This window comes from Sphaeramia orbicularis, chromosome 7 (genome assembly GCF_902148855.1).
Source record: "Sphaeramia orbicularis chromosome 7, fSphaOr1.1, whole genome shotgun sequence".
NCBI lineage: Eukaryota > Metazoa > Chordata > Actinopteri > Kurtiformes > Apogonidae > Sphaeramia > Sphaeramia orbicularis.
In genome coordinates this window covers 21,429,028-21,453,987 of record NC_043963.1, presented here as the reverse complement: position 1 = coordinate 21,453,987, position 24,960 = coordinate 21,429,028, and the positions used below count along the sequence as shown (strand labels likewise).

The window sequence follows — 24,960 nt, the reverse complement described above, 5'->3', positions numbered from 1 at the left end:
AATGTATTGAAATCAAATTGAGTGACTTTGTGGTTATTTGAGGGAAATACGTTGGGGAGCAGATGGTGGAAAACACAGCAGAGACAAGGAGGAAAGTTCACAAGTATGCAGTTATTCCACTTATAGATAGACTTGCCTTCTTGGCAAGTACGTTCTCTGGGACTGTTCTTACCACGACCATACTCACCAAGTTTGAGAAATGTTCATACTGTCATGGTGCAATCCTGTGTTGCCACAGACCCCTCCCTCAAACTGATTGATTCACCTGCTAGTACCATACCTGAGTCAGATCTCATTAGGAGCCTGTTTAAGCAGCTCATCTGCTCAGATGCAGTGCTGGAACATTCTGCATCATCTACTATCACCACTACTCCACAGCCCACCACAGACTCACCACAGACTCTGACTGCTTTCACCCAGTTTTCTTTTTTAAATGTTTATTTTCTGTTCAGTAAATCACTGTACTCCTTCAGCACCATGCGATTGAGTTTGTTCATTCTCTCCATCATGACACATACATACACTTTCATTAACATCATCATAATACTGACCACAGCCACATGCTCCACACCAACAGTTCTCTTAGTTTCCATTTATTTCCTTAATTTTGTCAATTTTACTACAACAACCCAAAAATTAAACACAATACAGTGAAAAAAATGTCTTTACATCAAACAATTAGAAAAGAACTCGGAGCCCCCCCCCCGATCACCACCAAAATGTAATCATTTGTTCCTTCTGCCAGCATCAACATTTCCTGAAAATTGCATCAAAATTCATCCATAACTTTGAGTTATCTTGCTAACAGACAAACAAACAAATAAACCTCGATGAAAACATAACCTCTGCCGTCCTTGTCGGAGGTAATTATGGTGGCATTTAATTCACATAATATTAGACTACATCTACATAGTGGACATTTGAGTAGGTGTGGACGCTTGGCGCATCACAGCTTGACGTGCTTGCTGAAACAGTTTTCTGAGCTGAGCAGGAGCGACTTCACTTCCATGAAGGTAAACCAGAGGGTTCAGAGCACTGTTCAGACTCACAAGGCCACGACCTATCTGACGAGCGATGTAGACTCCATTAAACCATCCACGACATGCCCCTCTTTTAGATAAAACTCTAGACCAGAGGTTGAGGTTCTTCAGTACGTGATAGGGGATGTAACAAACAGAGAAGAGAACAACTAAGATCACTAGTAACCTCAAACTTTTCCGTTTCAGCACTTTGTCAATGTTTTCTTTCCGGCACAGCGTCACAATCATATGTCCATAACAGCCCAGTGTGATGAGGAGTGGGATACAAAACCCAGTCAATGTCCATCCAAGACTGTATTTCAGATAATCCTCAACGTAGACATCAGAGGTGGTGTCATAACATTTAGTCATGTTTGTTGATGTTTTGGTGAAGAACATGTCTGGAAGACTTTGAACACTCACCAGCAGCCAAACCAGGACTGAAATAACCACCGAGTGTGTGACACTCAGTCGTCCCATCACCTTCATGGGATGGACGATGGCCAAGTACCTGTACACACTGATACAGGTAAGAAACCCGATGCTGCCGTATAAATTCAGGTTGAAGCAGAATCTTGTTATCTTGCAGAATGTGTCTCCAAAGATCCATGTACTATCCATAAAGTAGTACACCACAAGAAATGGAAGAGTGAGCAGGTACAAAACATCTGTAAGTCCGAGGTTGAAAACAAACACGTTGACGTTTCCCAATTTCTTCCAGTTTTGCAGCAAAGTCTTCAGTCCCCATCCATTAGCCACCAGACCAATGATGAACACTAAGATGTAAACAGGAGGCAGAAATCTGCTGGTGAAGTCAAAGCTGATACGAGGACAAGTTGCGTTATTCATTCTGTCTTCTGTAAAGCAGAATGTACTGGAGCAGTGCGTCTGTTCTGGGGTCAAAATCAAAACGACTGAGCAGACTTCCTGTTTTAACCTCCACACTTCACTACTTTTATTCATGCACTTGCGTATAAACAGGAAATAGACCCCTACGAAGACATGATGTGATCTGGAAACAGCAATTTTTATTTTACAAATTGATATTTAGAGTATCAGCTCATCAGTTTTACACTGCAGTTATTCATTACAGTTTTGTCATAAACATACCTTTTCTTTTTCTGATTCCTCTGATATAGTGCAAAAGATGATACACCATCCTGTATCTTGGGTTTACTGTCAAAAGTCTGTTTAGTTTAATCTAATCATTTTAATTAGCACTATGGGTTACCTCTGATAAAGTAATGAGATTTCTCTGCGTTAACAGTTTTCAGATTTGTACTGTAGGACTAGGTGTTAGATCCCTATCATGCATACATGAGACTTCGGGCTGGTGCTGTGAGGGGTGTTCCGGTAAGGCATTGTTTACCACATCCTCTTGTGCATCAACAGTGAGTTAATGATATTTATCAGTATTATTTGAGTATAATGCTCCAGTTACTCTTTGATCCGTAATACTGCATTTTCTCTGTAATCTAATGTCATATAATCTTCACACAGGACTTAATAAATGATGTATTGTGTATCATGTATGTGTTTTATGTTGTTTGGACTTTGTATGGCTGCTACTTTGGCCAGGTCTCCCTTGCAAAAGAGATTCTTAATCTCAATTGGGCTTCCTGGTTAAATAAAGGTCAAATGAATAAGAATAAATAAATAAAATACATAATACTGACAGTTTGCTGTAAACATGGTCCATATATCCAAACTTCTTCCTCATGACTTAGCTCTCTATGTATTTATTTTAAAATATTGTATTGTTTCAATGTATTTTGTGTTTCATTGCTTTTACATATTTTATTGGCTTTTGTACAGAACTTTGGTGAACTTTTATGTTTTTAAATGTGCTTAATGAACATATTTGGATTGGGTTTGACTTATATATGAGGCAATAATAAATAGGTTATAATTAAAGACTTAAAATCTGCGCTCATTGCTGCATAACTGCTGTTGGCATATTGAAAAACAATGCCCTGTTTAAACTCCATAGACCATAATCATATAGTGGTGATTTTCCCCTGACATTATTGTCAGGGTGGGAGAGTTAATGAAAGGATAATGTCATAGTGTTGTCTTCAGTGGCTTCACGTACAAGGATCTGACAAATTGTTATGATACCACAGTTTACCAGTTAACCAGCAACTGAAAAGATAATGATCATATGATGACAATTTCAGATTTTGTCCAAGTTTATATGACGTAAAAGGTCTAAGTAGAAAGTTAGGGGAGTCGATGCCATGTACTAAATATTGAAAAGCTTTCTGCTGGTCATTATTTATTCTGGTATTTAAGCACACTATGGTTTATAAATGCCAGAAATATGCAGTTAGAGGTCAGTTGTGGTCAGTGACATACTGTTTATTTACATGTGCCTGCTTATTTACACACTCATTCACATACACATAAGATGCAGTTTGTGCCGACTTGACCGGGACCTGGCTGAACCGACGACATGTATTACAGTTTTGAAAAATATACAAAATGTATAAATGGCATGTAAATACTAGTACAAATGTATTGAAATCAAATCGAGTGACTTTGTGGTTATTTGAGGGAAATACATTAGGGAGCAGATGGTGGAAAACACAGCAGAGACAAGGAGGAAGGTTCACAAGTATGCAGTTATTCCACTTATAGATAGACTTGCCTTCTTGGCAAGTACGTTCTCTGGGACTGTTCTTACCAAGACCATACTCACCAAGTTTGAGAAATGGTCATACTGTCATGGTGCAATCCTGTGTTGCCACAGACCCCTCCCTCAAACTGATTGATTCACCTGCTAGTACCGTACCTGAGTCAGATCTCATTAGGAGCCTGTTTAAGCAGCTCATCTGCTCAGATGCAGTGCTGGAACATTCTGTTACATCTACTATCACCACTATTCCACAGCCCACCACAGACTCACCACAGACTCTGACTGCTTTCACCCAGGTTTCTTTTTTTAATGTTTATTTTCTGTTCAATAAATCACTTTACTCTTTCAGCATTGTGCGATTGAGTTTGTTCATTCTCTCCATCATAACACATACATACACTTTCATTAACATCATCATAATACTGACCACAGCCACATGCTCCACACCAACAGTTCTCTTAGTTTCCATTTATTTCCTTAATTTTGTCAAGTTTACTACATCAACCAAAAAATGAAACCCAATACAGTGAAAGAAATGTCTTTACATCAAACAACTAGAAAAGCACTCGGAGCCCCCCCCAATCACCACCAAAATGTAATCATTTGTTCCTTGTGCCAGCATCAACATTTCCTGAAAATTCCATCAAAATTTGACCAAAACTTTGAGTTATCTTGCTAACAGACAATCAAACAAACAAACAAACCTCAGTGAAAACCAGTGGCAGCTGCTTGTCCGTCAGACAGGGGAAGCTCATTGTTGGCTGACATAAAAAAAATTGTCAAGTTATTTAAACATAAATCCAGCCCTCCATTTCTTTTTAAGAAAATGGTCAGTGCCCTTATCGTACCAAGTAGACGTCTTTTCCAGGGACTGGACCAGTGTCCTCTCAATGTCCAGCAGAGCTAGGCTGCTTAGACGGCCTTGGCCCATTGTGTTGTGGGTGTTAGACTTCAGCCTTTTTAAACAAGAGAAGGTCCTTTCACTTTGACCCAGCTGACAGTATAATTGATTTAACTATCTACAAAACGATATTAAACTCGAACAAGAAATGATTAAATTATGTAACTGAAACAAAAAAACATTGAAATTATGTTAAATTGAAACAAGGAAGTATAATGAGTGTGTTTTATTTACAGTGCAAGAAATGAATGAGTAATTTCATAGTGGTTTCTCTCTCGATTTCACAAGCAGAATGCACAACAGTATGAAACTGAACTTTGTCAAGTGAAGGAGTAGATCTCAAAATAGCTGTCAATCAAATGGGATTCAGCTTTTCAACTGATCCACCAATCAGCATGTGGAATCCTGGCGTCCAGCCCACCCGAGCTCCGCCCACAGCTCCATTCACCCCCAGAGACAGCATCCGGGAGCGGGACAACATTGTGGCATTTATCCAATTACCATCCAGTTTTGAGGCAATGAAAAAAACTGTTCCACTCAGTCCCATTGAAGTCCATGGACGCTGAGCATCTATGGGCAAATGCACTGAGCATAGATCATATGAGAAAACAGCGCAACGGGAATGTATGAGAAGTGAACAACATCGAGTCCGTTGTTTTGTGATAAAGCTGATTCTGAATGAACTTGTCTGTGAGATGAACGTGTTCTAACACATTTGTCGTCAATGAAATGTCAACACAACTGTCCACATTTGACCATTTAATTTTTGTAATTTTAGGGAATCCCTTGCAGTCTATGAGAAATCGCCTCTGATGAAATTATAACCTCCACCGTCCTTGTCGGAGGGAATTATGGTGTCATTTAATTCACATAGTATTAGACTACATCTGCATCAGAGACATCTGAGTAGGTGTGGACGCTTGGCGCATCACAGCTTGACGTGCTTGCTGAAATAATTTTCTGAGCTGAGCAGGAGCGACTTCACTTCCATGAAGATAAACCAGAGGGTTCAGAGCACTGTTCAGACTCACGAGGCCGCGACTTATCTGACGAGCGATGTAGACTGTGTCATACCATCCAAGACATGTCCTCCTTTGTTGTAAAACTCTAGACCAGAGGTTCAGGTTCTTCAATATGTGATAGGGGATGTAACAAACAGAGAAGAGAACAACCAAGATCACTAGTAACATCAAACTTTTCTGTTTCAGCACTTTATCAATGTTTTCTTTCCGGCACAGAGTCACAATCACATGTCCATAACAGCCCAGTGTGATGAGGAGTGGGATACAAAACCCAGTCAATGTCCATCCAAGATAGTATTTCAGATAATCCTCAACGTAGACATCAGAGGTGGTGTCATAACATTTAGTCATGTTTATTGATGTTTTGGTGTAGAACATGTCTGGGAGACTTTGAACACTCACCAGCAGCCAAACCAGGACTGAAATAACCACAGAGTGTGTGACACTCAGTCGTCCCATCACCTTCATGGGATGGACGATGGCCAAGTACCTGTACACACTGATACAGGTAAGAAACCCAATACTGCCGTATAAATTAAGGTTGAAGCAGAATCTTGTTATCTTGCAGAATGTGTCTCCGAAGACCCATGTACTATCCATAAAGTAGTACACCACGATAAATGGAAGAGTGAGCAGGTACAAAACATCTGTAAGTCCAAGGTTGAAAACAAACACGTTGACGTTTCCCAGTTTCTTCCAGTTTTGCAGCAAAGACTTCAGTCCCCATCCATTTGCCACCAGACCAATGATGAACACTAAGATGTAAACAGGAGGCAGAAATCTACCTGGAAAGTCAAAGTCGATACTATGACAAGTGGTGTTATTCATTCTGTCTTCTGTAAAGCAGAATGTACTGGAGCATGTACTGGTATCTGGATCAAGAAAAGAGTGAGCAACTTCCTTTTTTAACTTCTATCCTCACTACTTTTATTTCTGCATCTTGCGTATATACAGGAAATATGCACCATAGAAGCCACGATCTGATCTGGGGACAGTGACTCTTATTTTACAAATAGCTGTTTTGAATATCTGCTTATCAGTAGACATGCATAGAAGGAAGCGTTTTGTGACTCCTCTGACTTAGATAGTTCAACAGACTATTATAAACGATGCCTCATCTTAGATTGTCTGTCAAAATTGTATTTTGTTTAATTATTTGGGAAGTATTGTGGAGGAAGGAAACATGTTTAATTTATAGATCAGAAAAATCAGTTAACATTTTGGTAAGGCGTTCCTTACCACATCCTGTAGTACTTTTTCCATTGCCACTCAACAGGAAGTTGGTGGTATTTTTTCATAAAGTGTAAGAATACTGCAAGAAGTCTGGGGCTGTCCATGCTCCTAAATTTAACCATATGATTTTACAAAAGGATGAAAATAATTGCACAATATTGTAGGTAATAAAGTGTAGATTTGTCCCCTTCAAAGGCTTACTTTATATTTGTGTAATAATAATACTAAGTAATAATAAATGAATGAGGACTAAACATACATATCGAGACTCACCACATTATTATTACCAAATAACTGTTGGCATATTGGAAAATCACTCCTTATTTATAAACCATAAACTAATACTTCAGAGGAAAGTGACAATGGAGAAAATGAACAGTATTTGTATTTTACAGTATTTGTATATTGAAATACTGTGAACAAGAGGAATAGACGTTGCAGCTTAGACACCAGGATCACCATGCAAAGTGACCATATATGGATTGAGAGTTACATCTATGAAAAAAAGAAAACAAAAAACTGCCCCATGGCCTCGATGTATGATGATAGAAATACCATATCAAACAGAGAGTCGAGAATAAATCTCTAAATTAATAATAATGACACAGCTGGTGCATTAAAGTGATATAAATGTGATGATGATGCTCCTCATTAAAAACATTTGGAATTAAAGTTTGAAATGTGGTGGTTTTACACTGGTTAAAAATCACTGTGGCATTTCCATCGGACCTCAGCAGTCATCTACTACATGAGGATATGAAAAGGTCGAGTGTCAAGGTTTCGTCAATGTAAAGTTATTTCCAGTAGGCTTCATTAATTATCTGTCATTATATTTATCTCCTTGTTAATCTGGCATTTCTTAAATGTAACTTCCTACACAGGTCTCTCTAATGACTAATGAATTTCCACTTCAACAACATTTGAACAGCTTATGATAAATGTAAATAGAAAAAGAAATACTGCTACATGACAAATGAAGTAAAAATAAATACAAAGTTACAGTATGTACCTGCAACACTAAATGCAAATATGAATGACGCTGCGACACAAACATTTAATAAGATAAAAATGAAAGAAAAAAAAAGCAGTTTATACATAGCAGATAATGTAATTTGAAAAAACAACATTTAAAACTTTTGGCATGGAAACATATTTCACTATATATCAGGCATCTGACCAGAAGTATTTACAACTAAACATGGAGAATTAAGTGCAATGTCGTCTGGCTACATATATATATTTTTAAAAAAAACAAGAAAGAAAAACTGTACAATTTAAACCTTGTGACAGCTAAAACAGAATATATCTTAACACAGTTTGGGATAAAATATACTTACAAAACAGTAATGTAATTGTTTTTATAACAAAACTATCTTTATGACCAAACTGATGTATGGTCAAGTGTCCTCTACATATAGTTTATGAATTAGTTGTATTTGTATTTTGATTCTTGGATGAAGCTGCTGAAGTGTTTATCTGTTGTGAAATAGTGCAGACTGTCGTTATCCTTATGTGAAAATCAAGGTTCATCCAACTCATTCACAGTTTTTATCTACAATGTTATTTTCTCCAGAAATGTCCATTAATTCCCTGTCAGGGATCCTTCTGGAGATACAGGTTCCTTCAGAGCTGAAGAATCAGTCAAGTGTCTCTGCAGGTCAGTGATTCAGTGCTTCTGTCTTTGTGTCATTCAGGGCCTGAAGCCCCACAGAGCGGGGTTACTGTACGGTGAGTAGGGGCAGTTGTTGTGACAGACACATGAGTGGATCATCATCACCGCTCGCTGCAGCAGTCGGCCGGAGGGGCAGCGGAAGGTCACCTCGGCCGTGGTGGTTTGATAAGGCGTGCAGCAGCGTGAGTCAGTGCAGTGTCCACAGTAACGCATCTGGTAAGCACGGGTGCTGTAGCAGCCCTGGTGAACGAGCCGAATGGGCCCCGGTGACAGGTAGCTGGCCTTGCACCGGCCCTGCTGCCCCCACTGAAAAAACAACACACACAGGTCAAACAGGACAAAAGTTGAGATTAGATGATATCTAGAGGTGTTTGTTTGTCATATTTTTTCAGGTCAAAGTCAACGATGCAAAATGAAGCAGCAGCGTTAAGAGAGTAAAGTTATACAGATATCAGAATTTGGCAGAAAATGTGACTTAGGCAATTATGCTGGGTCAAGATCAAGGTTGTTTTTATGTATAAAGCATATTTAAAAACAGACACTACTGCCCCAAAGTGCTGTGCATGATCATGAAACAGAATGTAAGTAGAAGACAATAAATAGAGTAAAACAACACTGACATATGGTGCATGCATTAAAATATTAAAATATTAAAAATAAACACCAAACACAATAATTTAAAATTCAAACGTAACAGTAAAATGTCCAGTTCAGTTCATATTAAAAACCAGTGCAAGCAGTTTTAAGCAGCTATGAGCCTTATGTCCCATAGGGGATGAAGAGGAGAAAGTAAATAATTATCTATGAGAGTAACGAAATGTTAGTGTGATGACATAGTAGTAAATGATACTAAACTGAACATAAGTTACTCATGGTGTGAAAGGGATTGGATTCCCTGTGGAAAAAAAACATCACTTTGGAGCCCTACTTATTCAATGCTGCAAACCATACAACCCCAAAAAATAACATTGTGTAGGCATAGATCAATATTCTGTTTACAATATACAGTATTTTATGATATCATGCAGAATGATGATAAAGGTGCAAGCCATCGTTTACATTTTAATCATATTTTTTGAATGATAATAGTATTAGATTTTTTTTTTTACAGTGATATACAAATATAAATTAAATGTAGTTTTAATTTTTGGATGGATATACATTTAATTCCCTTTGCTTTTTTTTATTTCTTTCATATGCTTATTCCTCAAAACAAAACTAATACAATGAATCAAATATCTTTATTAGTACTTTGTGGTGCCAAGATTGCTTTATGGTGACAGGTTAAGAATTTCTGTAAAAAAAAAAAAAAAAAAAAAAAAAAAAAAAAGAGACTGATGTTCTATTATTTTCTAGAGCCACTATCAGTCATGGGCCCTTACAATCAAAATCACTTTTCTCTTCCTTTCAGCGCCCCTGCATGATGTCAATACATTTGTTTTTAAACTCAGTGGGAAACAGGTTTGTTTGGTGTAAACTGCTGAATATTTCATTTAAGAAAAAGTGCTATAAAGCCTGATCTCTTCATAGACTTGTAAACTTATAAAAAAATAATTCACTTAATTTTCATTTAATTTTAACCTTGGATGTACCCACAGCATCTCTGTGTTCCTTAAACAACCATTTATAACAATCCCATGACGCTCAGTTTTTGTGTAGGTGCACAAAACTAAACAGTTAAAATGTAAATAAACTGGCAGAGGCAGGGTGCTGTTAAAACTCACCATAGGTGTTCTGGGCACGGGCTGAACTGCACGGCAAGGCCGCACTTTGCAAAGTCGAGTCTCCATTTGCAGTTTACATGCCGGGTTCTGGTTCGAGACCCGTGTGGAGACCCCAGCCCCACAGCTCTGGGAACAGGCGCTCCATTGGGTGCTCTGCTCGACACAGGTGGGCACAGGTGGGACCAGTTGGTTCAGAGGGTGAGTCCTGGGAAGAGCAGGCCACAGTCTGTCTGGTCTCATGGCTAAAGAACAAAAAACAGAGAAAAATGTTAAGTAAGGTGCACAGTTCACCTGATTAACAGACCATTAAAGGGGTCATATTTTGCTAAACCCACTTTTATTAGTCTTTGGTTCATTTATTTGTGTATTTGGACCCTAATAGTTCAAAAAGTTAGAATTTGAACCCTCCAGGTGCTCCAAAGCTATCGTTATATTCATTCCAGCAAAAATCAATTGGATTTCTACAACTCGTTTTAATACTGCATTCCGATTTTTAATTGTGTAAATCACAACTTCAAACCACGACTCAAGACTTTATAGCGTTCCAGGTAAGTCACGCCAAACTGCCTGAGTGCAAGGAATGGACTCTCTGCACAGCCACACTACTTCCTGAACTTCAGGTGGGTCCTTTATTTCCTGTCTTTCATTATTGGACACACTGATTAATCCAGGTGTGTCTGCTACTTCTTGTTGTGACAACTGATTAATTAGGTACACCTGGATTAATCAGTGTGTCCAACAATGAAAGACAGGAAATAAAGGACCCACCTGCAGCTCAGGAAGTAGTGGGGCTGTGCATAGAGCCCACTGTGGTAGCTAGATGCAAATAAATCAACACGGCGGACCATACGTTATGCTCATTTACAATTATTTCTGTCACCAAAGGTGCTTGTTCCTTTCTTATTTGAGGGAAACAGAGGAGTAAAAACAGCGCATAAGGCAAAAGAAGCTGTTATACCTTTTATGTTATGTTTTTTGTATATTTGGATACGTATTTGGTATTGATTTATTCTTGTCCTCAATGGACTGAAAACTAGGTAATGCTAAAGTAGCTGCTGATTATGCAGAGCATTTGCTGATAAATAATGTAAGACTCAGAAGTAATTTATGTTGAAGAAATATAAGGTTTAATAGTGAAATAAATTATAAGGAATAAGTTAATTAATGTATTTGTTGAAAATATATTGACAGTGTTTACCCAATTAACTATTTATATTTATGTTTGCAGAATTATTTACACATTTACACATTTAAATATTCTCATTTGTAGTGTACAAGCAGCTAAAATAATCTGTTGAATCTGCCTTTCTAAATCACTTACATTTGCCGATCTAAGTACTGCTAGCTCCTGATTGGTTAGTTCAGTCATGTGAGATGATGTTTCAGGAAGTGTTGTGGTAGTAGTTGCGTTATGTGAAAAGTAAAGCACTGTTTAAGAAGAAATCCATCTCCATCCTGCTGTCTCGTTTTATAAAGAATGATCCGTTATCCACCAACAAACTCTAACGTTACAATAACGTCAGAGCAATGCTTTGTTTTAATAAGCAATTTGCATAAACACCGCATCCATGGGGGCCGCCATTGTTGTTTCATGGGCTACATGACGTCAGAGCTCGGAACTGGGAGTACATGGATCTAGTACGAGTTCACGGGTGGGAAGTCACAAGTTTGACTGCCATTCCAGTGCATTTTCACTGGTAGAAGGTTGGAAAAACAGGAGTTACAGGTTGCCTGGAACACAGCATAATTCCTGTTTAATTTGTTACATATATAACTAGTTACGTCACGTCATTTGCACATATAAGGTCAGACTTCCGACGAACATTTCTCTGAGTATGACATAATTGTTTGTCAGCAGCAGCGGTTGTAGTAAAAACTGAAAATATGTCCAAACTTCGAACTGATTACCTAAAATGTTCAGTTGTTGGTTGAACAGGATAGAGCAGCACAGTCAACAACCTGGAGGGGGTGGGGCATGAAGTGGTTCATTTGCATTTAACGGGCCAGCACTCAAAACGACCTTTCTGGTGTCGTTACTCAGAAATAGGGTTGAAGATGGACCTGTGGAGTTGAATTAATGAAGAATTCAGACCCAAGTATAGCGTTTACAGTTTATGTAGACCATAGGGAAATGTTTAAAATGCATAATTCCATTTAAAAAGCAAAATATCACTCCTTTAATGCATAGATACAAGAGTACAAAAAAGCATTGATTTATTTCAGCCTCAAAACAAGAGACAGACTTCAATATTGTGCACTAAACTCAAATACTGACTGAATTCAGTGACCTCAGTTTCCAGGAATGTCTCATCTGGTTGTTTTATGTTCCCAAAAATATCAAATTCTGCCTATTGGATTTTTACTTTCACCAAAATCCAAAACAATTTTCTAAAAAGATCCTCCCAAAAGTAACAAGTAATCAGCTGATACTTAAGCATGACATAGCAGGTTTATAATCCAAGAACAAAATGTTCCACATGCTGTCCTCATCATGTAGTTTGACTCAGAGAGTGTTCCAGATGTTTTAAGAGTGGCTTCATTTCCCTTCATTTCACATCCACTCCCATTTTAATGAACAAATTCAGTCTGCACGTCTTTTAAGTTTAATTGTTACGCAGTGAGACGTAGCTAAGCTGTGTTGTTATGAAACTAGGAAAACTTAGTGACTGGAACCAAAAAAAATATGTTTTGACTTTCAGGGTTATAATTTTGGACTGTGGGAGTTTTCCTTTGGTCAGACACACCCCGGTTTAAAGCTGAAATGCTCCAGTAAAAACTTCCAGACGTGACCACCAGTGACAAAACTCAAATACACGAGGGAAGTATTATGTTACCATATGGATCTGTCATCAGCAGAGGGATCATATTAATGATGTCTATTCTGTACATATTAGACTTGTTTTAGCTCCATCAGGATAATCACACTGAAAGTCAACTGATGTTTCATTTTGACACGATCACTGGTCTCACTGAAGGTATCAATACATAGATGTAATACTTTTCAACCTCTGATAAATTACAAATACAATTAAAGTAGAAAAATGACAAGTAATTTATATATTGTGGAACTTCAATAACTTCTAGACACTATGCTCATGGATCTTCTCATCTAACCCTCAATCCATATTAAAATAATTATTCTGAAAAGTACTGATACCACATAAGGAAGTTATTTTACTAAAAGCAAAAGTACTGCAAAAATAAATAAATAAATAAATAAATAAATAAAACCACAAAATATAAGTATTATTGTAGGAATGTAAAAGTAGAATGAAAAGTAAAAGTAGTTCATATGCAATAAAACTCTCCTGTCAGTGTTTTACATAACTCTACTTTATGTACAGTTGTGTATCTATACCAATGCATGGTATTCCATAAGATTATCACTTATTTCTAGTGTCACTGTCCTGTGAGAAACACCTTTCTCTGAGAAAACAGTTCTGTTCTCAGCTTTGTAACAATCCATTTTCCAGTGAATCCAACGGGGTTTTAAAGAGTTTATTTAGCTTAAGAAAGAGGAGAGTTTCAAACTCAACCCATAAGGGAACACTTAATCCTTCAATCCTTCAGTTTATGTAGTTTCACAGCAAAGGAAGGATATGAGAAATTTATCTGAGAACTTACTAAAGCTGTACGAAGTATAGTATTTGTCTGTAAGATGTAGTGGAATAGATGTATGAGGTTGGACAAAATGGAAACACTTCTGTAAAGTAGTTGAGTTACTTTACATACAGTACACTCTACTGCTACTCTCATATATTTGACACTCAGTTTACCTGTGATTGCATCCTGAATGACGGTGTTCTCCAGATTTTCACACACCCACTCTTTGCAGCATTTCCCCGGTAGCCGAACAAACTGTGGGTTCGGGCAGTCTGGAGTGGGAAGGCGATAATTGAGGGGGCAAGCAGGTACACAGGTGACCCCTCCCCCTCTGCAGCGGCAATAGGTGTCACAGGAAGGCTGAAAGGACTGGCCCTCATGGTAAGTGATGCCGTTCATCTCACAGCCAAGGTCCTCCTGACCTACAGGAAACAAAATGCAGACCCTTACAGACACCTGCGGCTTGGACTGATGTAGGAAACCTAATCAGGAAATGAAGGAATTAGATTAGGAGAGAAGAGGTGGAGGTGGATGGAGGACGGCAGAGGGACACATGACAGGAAAATGAGAGAGAGGTGAGGACACAGGAGTGACTGTCCCTGCTGATGGTTATGTAGTTTTATAGGAAAACAGGCCTCCACTGAAAAACTGAGGACTCTGTTTTTCAATCCATGTGTGTTGTCTCTGCAATCTATCATACTCCGAGGGCAGTCATTAGAGCAAATGTGTCAACATCAGCTCTGGAAATAGAGGTTTTCAAGTTGAGGCAGAGCCTGACGCTCAGCGGGCCGTCCTGCTTGGCTGAGCAGGATCTAAACATGAACTGTCTGTTTGTCCAGTTCATGTAGCCTGGCTGAGGCGTTATCAACCCCTCCTTCCTTTCCCTGCACTGTGCGTCCTCTGCTCTGTCTCAACCGCACAGACGTGGGCTAGGAGAGTCTGGCCTGGTTGTTTGTCAGAAGAGACACTCACTGACACACTCCCCTGGGTCTCCGGGGAAGCTGGCGCTGTAGTCGCACTGCAGTTGTTTCTGACTGTCACAGGGAAACATTTCAGTGCAGGGCTCCCCTCTCTGCCGAGCACACACCTGGCAACAGCGGCAGCCATCCAGAACAAGAGGGACTCCTGTGGGACACTGTGGGACAGTAGTGGGGCAGCGGCAGGGCCTGTCACACAGCTGACACAACACCTGCAACAACAACACACAAAGGAGCAGGTAAAGAAACTATCATCACCACCATAATCATCACAGCTAAACCATTACACGATAGCATTTGCAGACACGAGATAGTAGAGAAAATATTATCAGTATCCTCAGAAACCACACGCCACCGTCCAGCACTTTGAAGCTAAACCACTGTTTCCAATTATATCGAGGTGATGCAGCCAAAACAGAGGTGACTTGGACAAGCTCAGTCTCATTTAACAGAAGCTGAACTCTACTCACTGCTCTTGAACAAAAACAACATTAAAAGTCCAATATTCATTTTTAAATTCTGCAAATTGTGCTGTATGGAAATGCTATCAAACTGAAAAGAATTATCCATGTTCTTCTATTCAGATTCAGGTCCATGTTTATTCAGTCATCATCCATAATACAGAAAATACAAACAATGAGGCAAAGTCAGTCTACTGTGAATTATGTTGAGACTGAAGAGACTTCGCCTACATTCAAATCAAAATCAGTTTTTGCTACCCATCAAAACAGCAAAAATCATTCCTGCTTGTATCCCTCTAAAATATCTTTCCAAACCAACGTTTTGAAAACCATTAATGAATTGCACATCTTTAAATTTACATTTGTCATTCCATAATTTCACCCCAATAACAGAACTGCATCTTCTTTTTATACATTTAACAGGTTTTTGTACAATAAACATACAAACACCTCTGATATCATACCTGCTTTCCTGTATCGACAAAAACTTAAAAGCCAGAGAATGAAATGAGTTAAAACAAACAAAACAAAAAAACATCATTTCATTTAAATGTTTGCATGCAGGTCTGTAAATGACCTTTTATTTTGTTAAAAGTAATGTTACCCACTATATGACAAACATACAGGAAATGAATGAACATTTAAGTGACAAATTTGCAGTCATTATTCATCAACAGTCATAAAACTAGTCAAATCAGTGCCATTGTTTGAACTTCAGCACCTTCTCTCACATACAAACACCCATCACAATCACCTCATTGATAGTAGCGCTCTCACCTGTGTAGCCACACACAGCAGTACAGTCACAGCCACCACACAGTCACACAGCAGTCGGTCCATGAGGGCTCGTGTTGGTGATGGAGCTCAGTCTGTCTCAATAAGCTGTACCAGTGAAGCTTTGTGCTAACTGTTCATTCTTGCGCCTGCTGACATTTATAAAGTCTGGACTCTGATGTCACGGGCTGACTACCGTGTAAACAGCCACTGGACCAGCATCAGAAATGTTTCACATTCCTCCTCCCTACTGCCTATTTCCACTTCCAGACACACACACCCACCCTTCCCTCCACCTACATCTCCACCCCAGACTCTCCCCCCCCCCCTTTTTTTCCTCCCCTCCCTCTCTTTCCAGTCTTGTGGCGCGTTACGTTTACACAGCTTAACACGAGCAGAGAGGAGAAAATACATTAACCCAGTTGTCTACAAGTCTAACATCCTCCGGGGCTTTTGCGGTGACTATTCCGATTTAAGTCGATGAGATTTTATCTTGCTGATGTTTTTACAGGCTGCCACTTGAGTGTATGGTCACTCAAATATAGCTGCTGATCTTTTGAGTGGACGGATATAGAGAAGATATTTCCACTATTTCATTTTTCATTCTGAAACCCTACCCTGTTGCTTCAGCCAGACTTAAAAGTGATTCTTGTCTTCCTGCTGTTTTCCATGATGTGTGGTGGGTGGTATGACATTATCAGGATTTCTACTTTTGTGAGAGAGAACTACCCCTAAGCAAGGTTATAATAGTGTTGGATTTTTCATTATAGTTTAGTTTTATTTAGTTTTGACTTTTTTTTTTTTTTTTACAATAATTCGGTTAGTTTTAATTAGTTTTGAGAGCAGGTTTGCTAGTTTTTATTAGTTTTATTTTTTTTTCTAAATGCTTAGTTTTAGTTTAGTTGTAGTATTAGTTTTAGTTTTTTCACATCTTTTATCTTCCTCACTGTCATATTCAAATAAATCCCAGACAGGACTCTGCTGCTTTCTCCCAACTTTAGTCTCCATGTTTCCAGGTAGAGTGGGGATGAAAAGCCGACCCTAAATGACAAGTGACGAGAAGTGACGGCCTGTGAAGTGCCATATGGTGCCAGCCAGAGTGAAATAAATCAGTTTCATAACAATCCAGAGTTGATAAAGACAAAAATGAAGGGAATTTTATCCATAATTTGTATGTTTTAGTTAGTTTTGTAAGTACACAATACAGTTTCAGTTAGTTATTGTTTTTTCCTCTAATTAGAGTTTTTTGTTTTGTTTTTTCAATTCTAGTTTTCATCATTTCATTAGTTTTCGTTAATGATAACCTTGCCCCTAAGCAAACAATATCAGAAGACTCTTCAGAGCCATTTGGTTTCTAAAAATACTATCGCAGCATTGTTGATGATGAGTCAGATCACTGAATCATTTAACATGTGTTCAGCCCAGATACTGCACATCTGATGAGACATTACAGACATAGACACAGTCATGCACATGCAGCATATATACAAAGATGCCGTCATAGCTCCAGTGTGCCTGAATCCAAACATTACACTAAATATATGGCTGTCACTGAAACAGAAAGTAAGCCATTCAGGGGGGAAAAGCAATTCAGTTAAAAGTAACACTAGATTCCTGAATTTCAACATGAACCACTTCTCTCAGGGTGGGCAGGAAAGACAGTCAGTGACGAGTTATAAATAGAATGAGACAGACAGAAAGATAGAAAAGAGGAAAGTATGTATGTTCAGGGCAGGTGGGCTCCAGGTGGTCAGCCATGAATAGACGAATCGCAAAGGTTCAAATTCAGCTTTCTTTGAAAACTATGCTTTCCTGGCCTCGTCTCCATGTGTTTTAACGCTCTCCAAGAATGACAGAACCTGGAAAGATTGCACTAAAACAGACATTTTCTCCACTGTAACACACACCGCTTCACAAGAACATTTATATTTAGATCTTTTAGAACATATTTTAAAATACATATGTGGTATATAAATGAGTAATAGAGTCTGCTTTGTTGTATTGGCCACTTCTTTTGCACAGCCACATTCAATGTATATTTTTTATAACTCCATCACAATTTCTAACATAATATTTTTAATACATTTATCTCCACTAAGGAGGTCATGTCATCACCCCTGTCTGTCCGTCTGTTTGTCAGTTGGACATAAAAATGTACATGGAATCATAAAAACTACTGCAAACTTGCAATGGTCTGGCATAGGACAAGGATGAACAACATACATTTTACAGCATATCCATTAAAAGGCACAGATCCTGGAGCTGTTTTTCACTTTACTAAATGTTGAAAACTCACGGAGAAAGGCTGATGCTCAACTGAAAAAACAAACAAACAAAAAAAAACGCCCACCCCATAGACATGTATATGTGAAAACAACAGCGGTTACTTCAGTCCATTGCTGTGATGCATCAACACATTTGCCATTTCTGGTAAATCCAAACTGAACTGTTAACACATACAAATAAATAGAGGTGCTGTACTTATATATTTCTCAACAGCAGCAACAGATCTAGGAAAATTTACACGGAGTGACAAAAAAGGTGGAAAGAGGTCTTTGCAAGGTGGCATGGGAGGACAATATACAGTATGAGACTCCCCATATTTATGGATTCAGCAAAAGATCAACTAAAATACATTTTCAGTTTTTATTGTAATGTCATATCTGTATTAATGAACTACCACAGAGTTCTTAATGCACAACAAGAAGAAAACCAGTGTTCACAGTGTGTGAGGCTTCTAGAAAGACTAAGAGTAATAACAGGAGAATGAAAATAAAACCTCTGCTCTGTAAAAAAAAAAAAAAAAAAAAAGTTACAGTAATTTCCTGTAAGACACAGAGGAGCAGAGGTATAAAGCACTTTTAATACTTTTGGGTCATAATTTTGGTCAAGTCAGTGTTTGTTTTACATGTTTTGAGAAACTTGAGGACATGGTAGTTTGTTTATTTCATGTACATGTTTAAAAACACAGAAGGTAGGTGGGAAATTGTGGGGGGCAAGGCTCTATGGGGGGGCAGGTACCACTATTAGACCCATTATAGACCTCAAACAGCTGTTTATGTATTTAGCTTCAGAGTCTGTGTGAGGTAGAAAGTTTCTTTTAAAAAGTCTGCATCACAATAACAAGATAATGACGGACTTTTCAGTAATAATGTGATAATACGATGTAATTACCAGTGTAATCATTCCTATGATAACCAAAAAAAATTCTTGGTACTTCTATACGAGAAAAAATGCTGCACTTTCATTTACTTGTGTGTTTTCCAAGGCTAGTTTTGACTTGTCTGACATGGTGGCAACATTGTCACATACTTTCCTCTACTCTGTCAAAGTTTCTTTTTCTTTCTTTTCTTTTTTTGTACAGTTCTATGTCTTTTAATCTATTGTGGTATTTTATTCTTTTATTTTGGTTTTATTTATTCTTCTGTACAGCACTTTGGTCCATTGCGGTTGTTTTAAAGTGTTTTACCAATATTTTGATTTATTTATTTAACCTTTATTTAACCAGGAAAAAAAGATCCCATTGAGATTAAGAACCTCTTTTCCAAGGGAGTCCTCGCCAAGAAGCAGCATGAAATACAACACACAATTACAACATACGGTTATTACAACATACAATAATTTACAGGACAAGTCAAACTATGAAAAACAAGTGCAAGTCATTGAGTTATTCTCTAGCACTTTGAGTTTGGATTTAAAAGCATTCAAGGAGATCAGTTTAGTCAATTTACAGTCTTTTAGCAACATATTCCATGTGCAAGGAGCAGAGTAGACAAATGCCCTTTGACCCAGCTCTGTACGGGCGAATGGCACAAAAAGGAACAAATGCTGATTTGATCGCAGACAATAAGAATCAACACTTCTTCTTGTTATTAAATTACAGATACAGGCACAGCCGTTGATCAGGGGTGTTAACATACACAGCTGTGGGGGGCCCAAGGGAGAGGAGGGCCCATGGGCTGTTAAGATTTTTTTTTTTAAGTTTTTTTTTTCTGTTGTTCAACTAAATTACATGATAAATATCGACCTTCATGCAAGCTTCACGAATTAGATTTTATAAATTGGTATATTATTGTATTCCAAAAAAGTAAAGACTGCTGTCACTACTCTGTGAACACCCCTTGAGAAAAGCGCAAAATGGTTCACTCCACACGGAGTTTGAGAAACGCACCTTGCTTGTTAGACTATGCCTCCATTGAAAGCACATTGGCAAGAGCATTGGACTTTAAAGACATCATCCGGGATTTTGCCAGTAAGAAGACCCATCGGTGGCCATTTTCTGTGGAGTAAACTGGAATGTATAGAATTGTGCTATTTTTATTTTTGGAATACTTGTTCAAATCTGTTTGTTTTTGCCTTTTTTGTATCTTTACAGGAAAATGACGTTTGAGTCATGTTTTGTTCGGTTACCTTTTACGACATATTATTATAGACTACTGAAAAATTTGGCTCATTCTTGTTCACTCAGGAAATCTTATGGGTAAATACAGTCTTGCGTGGTTGTGTTTTCTTATACAGTAGCTTAAGCAGACTTGCGAATTATGGTTAAATCATGTTAGCCCTGTGATATAGCCATTGTGTTGGTGGGTAAGGCCCTTGGCAGATGGGTGGACGTGTGTGCGTGTCGGGGGGGGTGTTGCAGGGGGGCCCATCAGGACTTTTTGTGTATGGGCCCAGAATTTGGTGCTACGGCCCTGGATATAGGAAGGCAATAGTCCAAGTATGGCCTTGTAAATAAAGGTGTACCAGTGCAACAATGATAAGAATGATAGGAAGAGCCGACATCGAAGGATCAAAAAGCGATGTCGCTATGAATGCTTGGCCGCCATAAAGTTGAAAGCGCCTGAATGCGCCTGTGCTAAATACCATCTGGCACCAACAGATGAATCACAAATAGGACTTTTGTAACTGTGAGTGAAGCTAACCAGCGGCACCGACTGACAAAAAGGAGGAAAATATGGGTCATAATTTGTGGTTTCATAATTCTGTGGAATGATGATGAGAAAAGACTTTAAATTGAAGACTGTATTAAAGACTGTAAGTTCAGGTTTTTTTTTTTTTCGTCTTGTTTCATCCATGAGCGCCTCTTGTGTGAAACGGAAATAACTAAGTCATAACATTACCGAGCGTAGCCAATATCAGTCATAGTGAAATCATATCTGCCAAGTCAAACCAGAAGAGGCAAAGAAGAGTCAACACATTTTCCGAGCAGACACAGATGTTGGAAAACCTCCTCGACAGTGAAGTATCACTCTGACTGACAGTGGACGTTGCTGTGTTAAAGAAACCTCCAATCCCTGCACAATGACCCCCATTCAGTTTGAGTGAATATTGTTTTTGGTATGTGATGGTATGTAGGAAAAGCCCCGGTGGATTCCTTGTTGATTCATGCATGCATAAACTTCAGGTCCAAGTAATGAAAATATTATTTGTCCTGTAAAAATGTTAGAGAAGAATGCATTGATATAAGTGTTGAAAGAAAAGAAAATCATTCAACCAAATCTGTCACTGTGCAGCAAATATCTCTAACATATGTTCTGAAAAGTCGTCCAGCAACCCAAAAATATCCTGGAGTGGAGGCAGTATTAATACAACACTCAGACCCAGACTGTTGTAATGATACTGAGTCTGTGTTGTATTAATGCTCACTCTATTCTGGAATGATACTCTACTAAAGGTATGCCGTGCACTGTAAAAAATGACCGCAGAATTGACACCAAAAAGTTGTAAAATTGCAACATAAAAAAAAACGGTAAGTGAAAATACAATGCAAAGTTGTTTATTTGAAAATATTTTTATGTTAATGATTAAATCAAATATAGCTGTAGATTTTACAGGAAGAGTATGTTAACAAAAACAGATTTGTATGTAGAAATTATGTATTTCTATTGTTTTGAGAAAATAAAACTGTAAATTGAAAAACAATGTGGTGCCGTTTAAATTGCAGGACAACAATGTTGAAATAACAGCCTATTTGTTTTTTTTTTTAACCCACAAAGACCCAAACAGCCACCAGCGACGCAAACCATTTACTGATCTAAACTGTTTAATTCCTGTTGATCCACTAACCCTATCAATACATGTAAATAATTGGTGTAAAATACAGTTTGTCATCTTTTCATGGTCATCAGATATGACCCATTTGGATGTTCAGAGGTTCTGTAGTTACCATGGAAACACCGTCATCTTCTACAACATTGATTCACCAGTAAAACCAATGGAGTTTGTTAAATGACAGTGGATAGAGACACTTGTTTTTACATTCAGTTAGCAATGTCTTTGTTAAAAAAGTAACTTTTTCTTCATTTTTCTCCATTTTGATATAATTAACTTTGAATTGAGTTTTCATGAGCATCTATATGACCTGTGAATTAAATTTAGGAAAATACATGATTTACACCAAAAAATGCAAAATACATAGGATAATATTATAGAAAAAAAGTTGCTGATAAATCAGTTAAGAACGGTAGAAGTAGAGAATAGCACATAAATATAGCACTGGGTCTTTATGGGTTAAATAAAAAAAATAAACATTTAACAATTGAACATTTTAAACATGTAAATTAACGGGCAGCTTTGGCTCAGTTGGTACAGTGGGTCATCCAATGACCGAAGGGTCAGTGGTTTGAATCCTGGCTCCGACTGTCCACATGTCAGTGTCCTTGCAAGACACTGAACCCTAAACTGCTCCCAGTGAGGCCTGGTGGCTTTGCAAAACACTTTAGGATCGATGAAGGTGCATAAAATGAACTATATAAGTGCAGTCCATTTAAATCCAATGTTAAATTGTCTTATTTTTTTCTTATACAATTCCTTTTGCACTAAGTCTTTTGTTGCTAAATTGAACTGAGCTGCTAAACGGATTTTCATTGTACCTGTGTCACTGACAATAAAGATCTATTCTATTCTATTCTATTCTATTCTATTCTATTCTATTCTATTCTATTCTACTCTATTCTAAATATACATGTTTAAAACGTTAAATCTACATGTTACTCTGAAAATGTGTTTACAGTTTGATGTGTTTTTACAGTATTGTTCTGGTAACCACAGCTGCCAGTTGTTTTTTTACAGCATAAAAATCTGTTTGGCGATGCTTTATTTGTAAAGATGCTTTCATTGTATGTTAGACATTAACATGGATGTTTTTGTGACACTGACAGCTTAGATTTATGGTGTACCAATAAAAAAAAGGTGTTATATATTTTGTATTTTTAGGCTTAAGCTCCCACCGGAAAGTCAGTTTTCATAACCCCCAACATTTGTGACCTCCACAAACCCAGACAATATTCACTTCTGCCAGTTTGTGGGTTTGGGTGGTGCCTACTAGCTGTGACTGATTTGAATGTGACTCAGAATAAACACTCTGTGGGTTGTAACAGCCACAAATAATACTCAATTCCTCTCCCAGGACAATATTTGACACACGTAGTACATAACATGCAGAGCAGCTCCAGGAACACTTGGTAATTGGTGTCTGAGGTTTTGGCACAGTGTGTCCTTGAGAGTTTGGCTCTGCAGGTATCATTCCACTGCAAAGGGTAGATTAACCGTGACTGTTCGAACAGTCAGAAATAGAGGAATGAAAAAAAAAATATGTAAAAAAAAAAAAAAAAAAAAAAAAACTTGTAAAAAATCCAGCCTTGAATCAGAAAGCATGTGTGAGTAGGAGTCTGTTCATGATGTTGATGTACTGAGCTATACTGACTCATTATTCCAGTAAGAAGTTCAGAGACGTAGTGTAATAATGCTGTAGTGGTCATAGACTGGACTGTCCTCATCTATTTACAACAAAATAACCACTCAAACTATAGCATATCTGTACACACTGTGGGTAATACGTCCTGTCATTAACTTAATGCTTTCATCAAATCCATAACTTTGTCTCAAACAGCTTCCAGTCAAGATATGTGAATGAATATTGTTGCTTTAAAAGCTTATTTAAACAAACTCAGTCTTAAAATGTCTAATAAGCAGGAAAGAGGCAAAAGGAGTGAGTGAATGTTTAGGCAGACAGAAAATTAGCCTTAACATTTACGGAACATATTTAAGAAGCAAAAGTACTTTCACAAGTAAACGGTCCAGGTGTTTCCTATGTGCAGCTTCAGATACTACAGGTTCACAGCTGTTATATGATGTAATATATATATCTTAGATCGTAATGAGTGTAAATGCATCCAAAACAAAGAACAGAGACATGACTGAATTCCACTGAACCATTCTTGAGACTAAATACAGTAATTACCAAAATTCTCCACACCAGAAGTCTAAAAACGTGCTAGGAAAGAACTAAAAAACGACAAAGTGGAAACTTAGCGGAACTCACAGAGCCGGGCCTTTGTACGTGAGAATTATACTGCTGTTTGTGTGATTATTTTCTCAGGAAATTATCCAGATGTAAACAGCGACAGTGCAGAGAAACACATATATTTCCAACACGCACAACTCCTGCCACAGTCGGAGTGTTTTCACTAAATGACATCTGGATTCCAAACATTCCAGCCCGACGTGTGAAAATCCCACAGTGTTGCCACTGGAACACCCAGAGCCGATGATAAGGACGTCGTCCTGACCATAGGTCACCTGTTGACGTACACAGGGCTGAGGTCATTGCCATGTTTACAGAGACAAAGAAAAAATGTGATCATCTAGACACTTATTCGCACCAGACATCATCATGACAGCTGCCTGTTTCAGCAGAAGTGGAAACTGAGTCACACGTGGTATCAAAAACCAAAGAATGTTGTTCTGAAGTAAGTGACAACTTACCTGTGCAGTGTCACATTTCCAACCAGTTAGACTCAAATCAAACATCTGAAAATAAGGCTTTCACTGCACAAATGCATTCAGAAAAATAATGTGAAGGATAAGTACAGTTTTGTCCTTGTGTTCTTTGTTTTTTTGTAGAACCTTCTTCCCAGACGACCTGTACTGCAGAG

The 24,960-nt window shown here is 38.1% G+C and overlaps 3 protein-coding genes across 3 annotated transcripts; all 3 read right to left on the bottom strand.

The window, feature by feature from the left end:
* Positions 1-438: 438 nt before the first annotated feature.
* LOC115422386 (P2Y purinoceptor 1) lies at positions 439-1,940 on the bottom strand. Its single transcript, XM_030138695.1, has one exon. It carries the CDS (start codon positions 1,866-1,868, stop codon positions 906-908), a length of 963 nt encoding a protein of 320 aa, XP_029994555.1. The 5' UTR covers positions 1,869-1,940; the 3' UTR covers positions 439-905.
* Positions 1,941-5,255: 3,315 nt separating this feature from the next.
* On the bottom strand, positions 5,256-7,715 carry LOC115423155 (P2Y purinoceptor 1-like). Its single transcript, XM_030139896.1, has one exon. It carries the CDS (start codon positions 6,403-6,405, stop codon positions 5,437-5,439), a length of 969 nt encoding a protein of 322 aa, XP_029995756.1. The 5' UTR covers positions 6,406-7,715; the 3' UTR covers positions 5,256-5,436.
* Positions 7,716-7,844: 129 nt separating this feature from the next.
* ccn5 (cellular communication network factor 5) lies at positions 7,845-16,247 on the bottom strand. Its single transcript, XM_030139895.1, has 5 exons — positions 16,025-16,247; positions 14,782-14,998; positions 13,983-14,231; positions 10,207-10,448; positions 7,845-8,788 (listed from the first exon to the last, which is right to left on the bottom strand). Exons 1-5 carry the CDS (start codon positions 16,085-16,087, stop codon positions 8,501-8,503), a joined length of 1,059 nt encoding a protein of 352 aa, XP_029995755.1. The 5' UTR covers positions 16,088-16,247; the 3' UTR covers positions 7,845-8,500.
* Between the last annotated feature and the right edge of the window lie 8,713 nt (positions 16,248-24,960).

Excerpts from the sequence above, each read along its gene's own strand:
- LOC115422386 (XM_030138695.1), bottom strand. The coding sequence starts at position 1,868 with ATGAATAACGCAACTTGTCCTCGTATCAGCTTTGACTTCACCAGCAGA.
- LOC115423155 (XM_030139896.1), bottom strand. The coding sequence starts at position 6,405 with ATGAATAACACCACTTGTCATAGTATCGACTTTGACTTTCCAGGTAGA.
- ccn5 (XM_030139895.1), bottom strand. The coding sequence starts at position 16,087 with ATGGACCGACTGCTGTGTGACTGTGTGGTGGCTGTGACTGTACTGCTG. Across the intron at positions 14,999-16,024 it reads TGCTGTGTGTGGCTACACAG|GTGTTGTGTCAGCTGTGTGA; the intron begins GTGAGAGCGCTA and ends TTGTTGTTGCAG. Across the intron at positions 8,789-10,206 it reads CCGTGCCCAGAACACCTATG|TGGGGGCAGCAGGGCCGGTG; the intron begins GTGAGTTTTAAC and ends TTGTTTTTTCAG.